General features: G+C 36.5%; 2 protein-coding genes across 2 annotated transcripts; one reads left to right on the top strand and one right to left on the bottom strand.

The window, feature by feature from the left end:
• Positions 1–2,597: 2,597 nt before the first annotated feature.
• LOC143573111 (transmembrane 9 superfamily member 4-like) lies at positions 2,598–5,428 on the top strand. The gene is made up of 8 exons (XM_077058079.1): positions 2,598–2,625; positions 3,020–3,181; positions 3,276–3,316; positions 3,394–3,979; positions 4,073–4,207; positions 4,300–4,456; positions 4,557–5,041; positions 5,143–5,428. Exons 2-8 carry the CDS (start codon positions 3,033–3,035, stop codon positions 5,360–5,362), a joined length of 1,773 nt encoding a protein of 590 aa, XP_076914194.1. The 5' UTR covers positions 2,598–2,625; positions 3,020–3,032; the 3' UTR covers positions 5,363–5,428.
• A 1,418-nt stretch (positions 5,429–6,846) lies between these two features.
• Positions 6,847–11,429, bottom strand: LOC143573072 (D-galacturonate reductase-like). Its single transcript, XM_077058056.1, has 4 exons — positions 11,104–11,429; positions 9,677–9,920; positions 7,215–7,397; positions 6,847–7,068 (listed from the first exon to the last, which is right to left on the bottom strand). The coding sequence occupies exons 1-4, from the start codon at positions 11,427–11,429 to the stop codon at positions 6,847–6,849; spliced, it is 975 nt and encodes a 324-aa protein (XP_076914171.1).
• Between the last annotated feature and the right edge of the window lie 1,146 nt (positions 11,430–12,575).

Below are 12,575 nucleotides of genomic sequence, written 5' to 3'. Positions count from 1 at the left end.
ATGATGGTATTCAATACTTCAAAAGAATGTTGAGATCTCTCATTACGTTGCCGGAATGTGAGGTGAAGGATTTGGCCAGGTTGGGCCTGATAAATAGAAGTGAAGACAACATGGCAAGAGTGATTGGGAAGATCGTGTGGAAGGAAAGCGTAAAAGAGAAGAAGTTTGAATTATTAAAGCCACAGAAGGGAAAGCTCGTGGAGGATACAGAAAGGGGAATGAGAGCAGATGGCAAGCCATGGATGGTGATGAAGTACAAACCGATCCGATGCATCAAGGAGGTTCCAATGAAGACTATGCCTCAAGATGTGTTGAAGAATCTAAAATGGTGGTACGTTGATTGCCAGACTGCTGAAGCCGTGATGGAAGATGAGGATGAACAAGAGATCCTTAGAGTTTACGATCCGATGCATCTTGTAAACTTATCGCAAGCTGATCTGAAGATGCTCAACGAGAAAAAGATCTTTTATATTCCAGCTTGGAAGGATGAAGCAAGAAAGTATCAACGAGTTGTGACGGTGTGTGTTAGAGAAGGAGTGCACGCGTGAAGATACAGGATTACGAGACAGATGCTGAAAGATCAAGATATGAAGCTACTGCCAAGGGGGAGTCTGTTGGTGCATAGATGTCAGTAGTTCATATGTCTAATGTCTGTAATCGAGTCTGTAATATTGTTTATGTATTTGTTTGAACAAGCGAAGTTGTTGACAAGTTCGCCTAGGCGAACTTGTTAACCAAGCGAAGTTGTTGACAAGTTCGCCTAGGCGAACTTGTTGAACGAGCGAAGTTATGGACAACTTCGCCTGAGGCGAAGTTGTCGTGTATTTATATAGTGTACGGCTGATCGAGTTAGAAGTTGATTGGTTGGTTAATTTACGTGTAATTCAGTGAGTCAAGTGACGTGAGGTCGAGAGTCTGTAAGTATCACGGTTTGAGTTATCAATATAACGTGTGTTTTGTTCGTATCGTGTTCGTGTGTTTGTGAGCTTGTGTTCTACGTTCGTAACGATCTACACAGGGATTCCGCACCTGTGTATATCGGGATATCTCGTGTGATCCGTCCAGGGAACCTACAAATTCCTCCCCCGCTTCTGGTGCTGTGAGTGTTGGGAGTTCGATCAAGCGTGACCGAATTTCCTGAAAAGCTGCTTCCGCTTCTGGTGTCCAGCGGAAGTGCGTTTTCTTTAAACAGTTTCTCAATGTTGACACGAATGGGAATGACCTATCCGCATGGTTTGACAAAAAGCGGTTAAGTGCGACTAGGCGTCTATTCAGTGTCTGAGCTTGCTTGATGGTAGTAGGTGATTCCATTTTGATAATGGCTTCGACCTTTTCAGGGTTCGCTCTGAAGCCATCTTTAGTAACAATGACTCCCAAGAACTTCCCTTCTTCCATCCCAAAGGAACACTTGCTCGGGTTGAGCTTCATGTTTATCTTTCTGAGCGTGTTGAAAGTTTCTTCGATGTCTTTCAACATCGCTTATGGCTCAGGGCTTTTGATGACCAAATCATCCATGTAGACTTCCAAGTTTCTCCCAATTTGGGCATGAAACTCTTTGTCCATCAGGCGTTGGTATGTGGACCCTGCATTCTTAAGTCCGAATGGCATCATTTGATAACAAAATGTGCCATCGGGCGTCCGAAATGCGGTTTTGTCCTGATCATCTACAGCCATGTGGATTTGATGGTACCCCTTATATGCGTCAAGGAAGCATTTAAGGCGAAACGGTGCTAATGAATCCACTTTGAGGTCAATTTCGGGTAACGGGTAACAATCTTTGGGGCATGCTTTGTTTAAATATTTGAAATCTATACACATGCGCCATTGTTTGTTAGCCTTCGGTACCATAACGGGATTTGCAACCCATGTTTGATATCTAATAACGCGTACGATGCCCGCGTCAAGGAGTTCCTTGACTTGGGTTCTACACGCGTTAGCCTGTTCCGCCCCCATTACTCTGCGCTTTTGTATGACTGGCGTAAAAGCCTGGTCACACTTGAGCTTATGCTCTGCTTTACTTCGAGGTACACCAGTCATGTCAGCTGGTGTCCACGCGAAGATGTCAGCGTTTCTTTGTAATAAGCGTTTGAGTAAGGTGCGCGTAGGATCAGCGATTGTTGGGCCAATTGTAACAGCCTGGTCAGGGTATCTGCCATTGAGGGCCCATTTTTCTGGTTCGGTAATGGTTGGTTTAGCCATCTTGTCCAAAAACCTTATCTGAAGCCAAATAAATATCGTTAGAGTCAAAAAAATCCAGTCGGAAACCAAAATAAATCTCGTCAGAAGTTAAAGTAAATTCGTAAGATGCCAAAATAAGTCTCGTTGGACGCCAAAATAACATATTATCAAAAAATGACTATAAACTATCATATAACCTAAATAATATATAGATGAATTCTAAACTATTGCCGGAGTTTTCTAGTCTTAAGTTACATGTCAAGCATATGTCAAAGGACCATTTTGTAACTTATATAAGTTATAACTACCGGGCCCACAACTCAACCTTCAAATTCGAAGTCAAAGTCTCCTCCAGTGACCAGTTCCAACTTCCAAGTAAACACCATTTCTGGTTCGAATCAGTGACGACCAGTTCCATCAGGTCAACCAGCTCGCTAACCACAAATGGTTCTATCTCTCTAGTTCACTGATCTTTCAATTCTACGTTGTTCGTATTTACTTGATAATTGTAGCTGTGTAATTCGATTATATCGATCGCATGTTAGTTTCATTAGTTTTAAACTGAATGTTTTATTCTACTGTTCATATCTAGACACAATAGTTCATCTTGATTTCTGAAATATACTTGCAATTGTTTGCAATTCAGCTTTAGTTAGGGGTGCTCAACGAATCGAATAACAAATTTTCGAATTAACTGAATCGAATTTTTTGAATTTTTATTTTTATACTTGAATTTGTATTCAATTTGGATTTTATTTATTCGACTTGGATCTGAATTCTTTTATGCGCGGTATACTTGGATTTGTTAGTTGCTCATATATGCTTACTTTTTTAATCTCAGTATACTTAGATTGATGGGATTACCAAAAATGCTTTATGTTATTGCTCTTCTTTTAACCTGCCTTGGAAGTCAAGTAGAATCAGATGCCTCTAACCATCGATTCAGTAAAGGAGATATAGTCCCCTTCTATGCCAACAGAATTGGTCCATTCCATAATTCCCGGTTAGTTACATTTTCTCCAAAAATATTTGTTTAATATGTAAAGCTAGGTATCATGTGTCTACAGGTTATACAAATATGCTTATTTTGTGTGCAGGGAAACATATGCTTATTATGATCTTCCCTATTGTTCTCCCGGTAATTTTTTAATTATTCGATGTGTTTGGCTTTATCTGGTTGTGTGTTTCGCTAATCATAACTTAATCCAGTAACAGATACTGTTAAGGAAGAAAACCTTAATCTAGGTGAAATGTTGAATGGGGATCGCCTTGTTTCAACTCCATACAAGTTTGAATTCCTTGTGGATAAAGATTATGAAGTTTCTTGCAACAAGACACTGAGCAAAACAGACGTTTCTAAGTTTAGAAATGCAATCGAGAAGGATTACTATATGCAGTTGTATTTTGATGATATGCCTGTGTGGGCTTTCATTGGAAGAATGCAAAAGAACTATACAAATGAAGCGATCGATAGCGTACCTGTTGTTTATACACATTTTGACTTTGAAGTTCACTACAATGAGGACCGTGTTATAGAGGTCGTTCTTCGAACAGATTATCATTCCTTGGCCTACATGACAGATGACAAAGAAGTTAATATCAGTTTCACATATTCTATTAGGTGGAAGATGACACAACAGACTTTTGATAACAGAATGGAAACATACGTCTACTATTCAATTTTACCACACCGCTTGTCCGTTCATCATCGCTCGATTACATTCTCTTCTCTTGCGCTCCTCATTCTGGTCATCTGTCTAGTGGCGTTTTATGTGCTAGTCCTACGCAAAGACATTTCCAAGTATTATTATTACTATAAGCCTAACACAATGATATCCTTTACCAGCATGTTTATCTCATACTATATTTCTTATTTTGCATGAAAATATAAAAGCTATGCACGTGACGTGGAAGCTGAAAATCACGAAGAAACAGGATGGAAGAACATCCATGGTGATGTATTTAGATTCCCAAAACACAAGTCTTTATTTGCTGCTGCTCTTGGTTCTGGCACTCATTTGCTTGTACTGTAGGTGTTTTAAACTTTTCCTTAATATTCTGTGCAATTATCAGAAACTAATAATCTTGTAAGTTGTAACCTTCATTTTATTACATTTGCAGCATCATATCGATTCTTGTTCTCGGCCTCCTAGGTTTCTTTCCACCGTATGCTCGAGGAGTATTTTGGAATGCACTTGTCATTGTATATGCAGTTACATCTGTCATCTCGGGATATACGTCTGTTTCTTTCTATACTCAACTTGAAGGAACCAACTGGGTATGTGAACTTATCATATATAATCTGTTAACTTTTATTCAAATAACAAGCTTAGTTTTTTTTAATGGCAAATTACAAGCTTAGTTTATTTGTTTGACAGATGAAGAACCTAATGCTGACCGGAGGGTTATTTTTTGTGCCCCTCTTTCTCACATTTGGTTTCTTAAATACTGTTGCTGTTTCTTATGGAACAACTGCTGCTTTGCCATTAAGAGGAATCGTTATATTAACTGTTTTGTCAGTATTTTTAGCATCACCAGTGCTTCTTTTAGGGGGGTTTATTGGAAAAAACCGAGCAACTGATTTCCAAGCTCCATGTAGAACTGCCAAGTGTCCTAAAGATGTTCCTCGACTCCGTTGGTATAGGGGCGTTGTTCCTCAGATGGCTTTAGCTGGGATTTTGCCATTCAGTGTTATATATATTCAGCTTTACTACATATTTGCAACTGTTTGGGGTCATCAAGTGTACACGCCTTACAGTATTCTGTGTGTGGTCTTCATTCTGCTTTTGATCATGACTGCTTTAGTGTCGGTCGCACTAACTTACTTCCAGCTGGCTGCTGAAGATCATGAGTGGTGGTGGAGGTACATTTTTTTATTTTGTGTGATTATCGTATCCAGAGATGGCTTGTGTCAACAGGATTGTTTATATACCTGAGCTGATAAGGGTTGTTTATTTGACACAGGTCATTTTTCTGTGGCGGGTCAACAGGATTGTTTATATACGGTTATTGCATCTATTATTATATCCAGAGAACAGATATGAATGGTTTCATGCAAACATCATTTTTCTTTGGGTACATGACTTGTGTCAGTTATGGCATATTTCTAGTACTTGGAAGTGTGGGTTTCCATGCCTCGTTGCTCTTTGTTCGTTACCTCTATGCAGCTATTAAATGCGACTAGCAGGTTTGTTCTGATATACAGTTTCTTTTGCTGTCTTTGGGTTCTATTTTACATCAGGCTGGGTCTATCGAAGATCGCCGAAACATGGTCACGGATCAAGATGGTCGGAAGGAAGAAACATGGAAGCACTTGACAACCATACCTATAAATGTGTATTATTTTCACATAGTTGTTACAAGAACAAAATCTAACATGGTATACATTTGTTGGATTCTAAAGTATGGACATAAATGAAAAAATCAGTTTATGGTAATTGTGCTTTCTTTACGAGATATAGGAAATGCTTGTTCTCGTCCCATCCTCCGCGGACCTACCATGCATTTTATGGGATTTTTACTGTGTATGTTCATTAATTTGTTTGTCTAGAAGTATTTTGAGAAAGTGCAACCTTTTATTTACTTTATAGTTGTAAATTTACTCATATAGGTTTTATGTCAAATTGCTCTCTTTGTCAATTTTTATTGTAGTTTGTTAAGGTTATATATAATTTATATAATTTTTGTTGTCTATGTTTAATGTTTTTATTTATGTTTTATTATTAGCCCTAAGTCAATCTGGGATTTCACTGCATTTTTTTCCGTGTTCATAATCATAGATTGAGTGTGTTCTTCGGTGTTATTGATCAAATTATTCTTAATTCTATAACAATTGGTATTAGAGCTTCGGCTCGGTTTGTTTGAAGATACCTCTATGTCTTGTTCTATTCAACTGCAACAATGGTGAACACGAAGTTTGAATTGTAGAAGTTTAACGAAAGAACGATTTGAGTTTATGGCGCTTCAAGATGAGAACACTTATGGTGCATCTGGGCTTTCTGATGTGTTATTGGGTGAAGAGAGTATGTCTAACCGATAAAGAGAAGCGTGACATTCTTGAGAAGGAACACATGCCATCATCGTGAGTCTTGGTGACAAAGTGCTTCGAGAAATCTTAAAAGAACAGACGACCGCCGAAGTTTAGCTCAAATTGGAGAGCCTGTATATGACTAAGTCCCTTGCTAATTACATGTACCTAACGTCTCTATACGTTTCAAATGTCATCAGGTTAGTCTCTAGAGGACCATAATGATGAGTTTAGTACATTGAACCTGGATTTAGAGAATAGTGTGGTTGTATTAGATGAAGAAGATTAGGCCATAATCTTCTCTCATTGGTTGCTACCATCATCACATGAGTTATTTGTTGATACTTTGATGTATCGGATTTCACAATCATAATCCATGAAACTACTAAAGCACAATACATGTCTATTGAGTTATTCTGTTTAAACTTTAAATCTTAGGTAATTTTCAAATTTAGTTTTAGATGTTTACTCTCATTGTTGCAATGTACACGAGCTACTTGCAGTTAAGCATAGATCAAAAATTGTTTTATTAATCAGCTACATATAGATAAGCATAAAGCAAAACTAAGACTAGTGATATCTTAAGAAAGTATCCATTGCATAATCTTTAACATATACTTTTGCTAAATAGATTAATTATGTCAATTAAGTTCTTCATCAATCTCAGCCAATATATCGTTATGCTCAGTCACCATTGTTCCAATTAGATAAACATGCCGACGTTGAGGAATTCGGGCAATTTTGTTTAGTTCCCCTTCAGTCAGCGACCATTCAAAAATGTCAAGGTTTTGCTTCATCCTTTCTATGTTAAAGCTCTTAACTGCTATACTCACACCTTGTTCATACAGCCATCTTAAAGAAATCTGCATGTCAAGACAATTATATTTGGCATTTAATATGAATCTTATTAGATTTATTCATAGTTAACTAATTATCATTTTTATATGCGACTTGAGATTCTTTTAAAAACATGTTGTTATAGCAGTAGATATCAAGAAATCAAGAGTACCTGAGCCACCGTCTTCCCTTTAGACTTAGCAATGTCTTGTAAAACATCACATTCCATGACATGGTTGTGTCCCCATGCGGTATTGCCAACCGCACCTAACGGGGAATAAGCAGTTACAAGGATGTTGTTAGCTTTGCAAAACTCGGTGATTCTTTTTTGTTGCCAACATGGATTCATCTCAATCTTTGTGCCAAATAAAAATAATGTTAGTGACACCAATTTAACTTTGGTTTTCTTATACCATCATAATATTCTCAGGTTTCATTGGTAATATTCAATGCCCATGGTTAAAACCAATGTTTTAAGACCCGGCCTGGATGTTGACCCGGACGTCTTACTGGGTCAAAGGTCGGACTGACCCGGGAGGGCGGACCGGTATTTGATCCGGATGACGTCATAAATAATTTAAATATATATTTACATATATATATAATTCATATAAATAAAAACTAATAATAACCAAAAATAATAATAACTAACTTTAATGTTTATTTATGGTTTATACATTGCTTTTTAAATATATATGATTTATGTTTGATCAATACAGATATCAATGAAGATTGGTTGGCTGGCTTATGGGGTAAATATTAAAGCTTCTATCTTTAAAATGACTCAAGTTCGAATCCCGGCATACTCATTTCATTTTGGATTTAATAAAAAATGGGTTTTACCGGGCACCCGCTGGGTCAACTGGGCCGACCGCCACCCACAAATCTCGGCTGGGTTTTTAGAAATGTCCCAAATACACTGGTTAAAACTAGAGCTTTTTTTTCTTTTCCAGCTACGAGTTAAATTCCATACTTTATATTACCGTTCATCTTTAAAATAGGAAGAATAATTAGTTTTCCACTTACTTAGAGCATTCTAAATTCATCCACCGTATTATGTGAGTGATGTTTTTATAATATAGGGAGTGGTTTAGGGTGTTGTAAGTGAATGGGGGAGAAAATGTTATGATTTTTCTGTATATTTGAAATTTGAGGGAGAAGATGTTATGATTTTTCTGTATATCTGAAAAGTTTTGGTAGCACCCTATAAATTTTTTAATATTTTTTTAAAGTGGTTTGAGCCGAGAAAAAATAAAATTAATGATGAATGTATAAAAAGTATTATCTAATTAAGCATGATAAAGAAAATTTAGCGATTTATAGTGTAAATTTATATTTGAAGATCAGGGAAGGAATTAGAATGCTCTTAGCTTCCACGTCACATTCTTCATGCTTTAAATTATATAGTAGAGTAATAGTAACTCTCTATTTATTCATCATTCTATATATAATTATATGAGTGTGTAGAAAAGAGAAAAAAATATAAATAAATTTTTGTGTATAAGATATAGATAACAATAAAGAATAGGATGTTATTAGAATATAAACAAAATTTAGAGAAACACGATGTTTTTTGTTATATATATATGAAGAATGGGATGTGAGTGCAGTTAGCTGCTACCAAATATTTAGATACCGTTATTTTGTCTTGGTGTTGGCAATACATAAGATATTAGACAAATGTTCTAGATATGTGTCTTGCAACGGTTGTTTGAAAGTTGGCGTACTTCACCTTGATAGTTGGTGATATTCCAAGTATCATGAAAGTCGATACTTTGAGGCAAATGCCCCATCATTAACAACCTTAAGACCTAAGGGGGCGTTTGGTTATTAGAATTAGAATTGGAATTTAAATCCCTTTTGCAAATCCTTTGATGCGTTTGGTTATAACTTTGTTAACGGAATTGAAATTGGAAAATAGCTCAAAAAGACACATTTGCCCTTACATCAAAATATGAGTCAAAGAAACAAATGGGTCTGCTATATCCTCAACCACTCAACCAAGTAACTTTCCTTCTTCATCTCTAAAGCAGCCAACCACCATCTCCGGCGACAATCGGCGCCGGCAGCCACAACACCTACTCGTCTCTCACTTCAAAGACAGGAGTGGCTGCGACAACGGCGGTGGCGGTGTTGCTCGGTTGTTATCGGCATCCGGTGTTGCTTGGTGGCGGGAGTGGCTGCAACAACGGCGGTGGCGGGTGACCCGGCTACTGCGTTGGTTGGCGGTGGGTGGCAGTGTTGATTAGCGGCGACGGTTTGGATCTGTTGGTAGAGGCAGAGGGTTATTTATGGTATTCACACACAATCCCATGAAATCCTTCCAAGTAGTGAAGTAATCTGAATTCCTTCATTTGTGTGATTTGATTTGAATGAATTCCAATTCCAAATCCTTCTGTTAACCAACCAAACACACTAAAGGATGGAATTCAAATTCCAATTCTAAGGAAATCCCTTGAATTCTAGTGAACCAAACAGGCCATAAGTGTTATCTTAGATTGAAACTGACAAATAAATTAAAACAATAAAATGACCATATTAAATCATCAAAAACAAGTCATTTCAAAAATAACCCGTTTTAAAAGAAAATTCATGGCTTAAACATCTTATTTCCATTCGCGGTAGGGAAAAAACCTGGTTTACGGCCGGAGGTATTTTAGCAAATGAAAGAATTTGTTCGATTCTTTTAGAAGAAAAATTGCTGACACCAATGGATTTGGTGAGTCCAAGAGTTTGACATTCCTCCATTCCTTCCCAGACCGCTTTCATATCGATCGCTGCTATGCACTCACTGGGAACCGGGCCTTCAAATTCATCTTGGATTACCTTGACTGGCCAATGTATAAGATACAGATCTACATACTCTAGTCCCAGATTCCTTCATTTGATGATATATTATTAATGTCCAGTAATTTGTTTTATAACTTGGCTAAGCTTTAACGACTAAAGATATCAACATAAACTTAAAAACTAGATTTTCAAATATCATTCCAAAATCCAAATTATAGTGGCAAAAGGTGACTCAAAGGGCAATGAAATAAAGCAATGATTTTAGTCATCACTTCTTAGAACCTCAAATTAATTTTTTTTCTTAAAAAGAATGAGAAAATTTTATATAACATTTTTTGCTATGAAATTGTTGGCAAGTTTGTTGATTATAGTTATTCATACATCTCTGTAAAAGGACTTCATGGTGATAAAGTGGTGCGTTTTTTTTTTACTAAATGAGTGTGGGTTTAAATCCTACGAAATATGTGTTTTATAAAGTAAACTTGTGCATACAGAAAGATTCATAGGAGGATTGGAAAAAGATATAATTAACAAATAGTACCTTCTTTTATATGATTCGTTTTGGTCCTAAAAATAAAGTTTGAGAAGACCAGGCAACATGACAAAACATGGTATCATCAAATTAACATCGTATAGAACGGCCACATGGTTGTCTTGAGTTTGAAATTATTATTATTATATAATACAATTAAGAAGTTTGTCCTGATTGGGTCATTTTGCGGCATCTTATTGGTCCTTTTTGGTTTGTTATTAACGAAAATCGACCGAATGCCAATTTTGTTTTTTGTTTTGTTGTGTTTTAGTTCCAGTATTGTAATGAACGTGATGAAACAGACCGAATTCGAGTAGACTCAACGCGTTTTATTTTAGTTTCAGTATTGTAACAAATGCAACGAAAACCGATTGAATGCCGATTTTGTTTTGTTTTTTTTTTTTTCCAGTTCCGGTATCGTAACGAACATGACAGAAACCAACCGAATTTGTGTAGGCTTGTCGCCTCAACGCTCGGGATCACAAAGGTTGGGTTTACTAACTTAGTTTTACCGGTCAGTACCCCTATTGGTCCACCTCAAATTCTATTAATTTTTTTCTTTTTTACTTTTGGTTTTAGTTCCTGTATAATAACACACGTAACGGAAACCAACCGAATTTACGTCGACCGACTGTATCAACACCTGTGGCCGACAACGCTTGTGTTTTACCAGCCCAGGTTTTGCCGAGCCGGGTAAATCACTAGTTAATAACAACGAAATTAATAAAGACGTTCTTACTTGAGAGACTGCTTGATGGCCGGTACAACAAGATGTCGATCAACAGAGCTACACCACAGCTTGGTGGTGATAAAAATCTCAGATCTAGACTTTATGAGGCCCAATCTCAAAGCTTCTGAGACGGCTTCCCCGACAGGTTTCTCAGTTTGGTATACCGCTGCTGTGTCAAAGTGACGATAGCCCGCCTTAATGGCTTCAATTAGAGTTGATGGTTTCACCACTTCAATACCCGCAACGCTTGATTCGGTTGCCGTACCCATCGCGATCACGGGAACGGACCGAGGACCTTCTGAAGAGCTTATCATAATCTCCGGAACACTTGCCATTGTTTTTTGGTGTTTCTTTGAGAATTTTTGAGACTAGTGTTTTTGAGAGAATGTGTTTATTAATATTTTTTATGCAAGTTGGATCACTGACCGTAATATGAGTATATGACAAAAGAATAATAATTAATAATAATAAAGTTCAGTGGACAACAACTTCTACTACTGTAATAAATAAAAATGATTATTCAACCACGCATCCTTTAATTAGCCTAATATTTTGACAAGCGGCACGCACTCCTATCCTTTCAACTTTAATTCTTAATTATTTTATTAAGATAAATCATTTAAAATCTTCCAACAATAGGAGCACAACTTCCGGTATCAAAGCCTTGTGCTTAAGTAAAAATTAAACACTAAGTCTTAGGCTCAGTTAAAATGGAAAATAAAAATTTTCTAATTGAAGATGATTCTGAAGAATCATACGAACAAAATACTGAAGTTATCAACTTTAGTGAAAATGAAAGAGGTTTTCAGTCAGATTACATGATTAATTCTGACCAGTTAACAAAAATAAGCAAGCTTAAGTTCAAGCTTGATAATAGACAGGTTTTTAATCAACCTAATAGTTTGCAAAGCTTAGTTTCAAAGGCTTTTTTAAGAAAAAATAAAATCCTTTACTGCTTTAATACTGAAGAATTTTCAGTAGACATAAAGGATACATTGGAAAAAGTATTTTTGCTACTCTTAACTAGAGGAGAGATAGCAAAAAGACTTTTGACTATTAAACCCGAATTAAGAAAATCAATGAACATGGTGCATATAGGAGCATTAAAAATCTTACTAAAAGCACAGTTCAGAGATGGAATTAATTTTCCTATAAAAATGGCTGTTGTTGATAATAGAATCATTAACAGACAAGATGCTCTCTTAGGGGCAGTACAAGAAAATTTAGCTTATGGTAAATTTATGTTTACTTTATACCCTAAATTTGCTTTACATCGAGATTCAAGAGATTTCGACAAAACTCTTAATTTCATACATCAATGCGAAAGAACTGATCTAATGGAACCAGGAAATAAAGTATTTACAATTAATTATCTAATATCGTATGCTATTACCAACAGTACTCATTCAATAGAGTATAAAGAAAAAGAGAGTATAACAATCGAAGATATATTCTCAGATATAGGAACAGTAGAAGAAAGT

The sequence above is a fragment of the Bidens hawaiensis genome, unplaced genomic scaffold (assembly GCF_021521415.1).
Source record: "Bidens hawaiensis isolate Kalapana, Puna unplaced genomic scaffold, B.hawaiensis_p1.1 tig00001382_1, whole genome shotgun sequence".
Classification (NCBI taxonomy): Eukaryota; Viridiplantae; Streptophyta; class Magnoliopsida; order Asterales; family Asteraceae; genus Bidens; species Bidens hawaiensis.
Note: the sequence above shows the minus strand (reverse complement) of the source record. Positions and strands in the feature narration are given on the sequence as shown.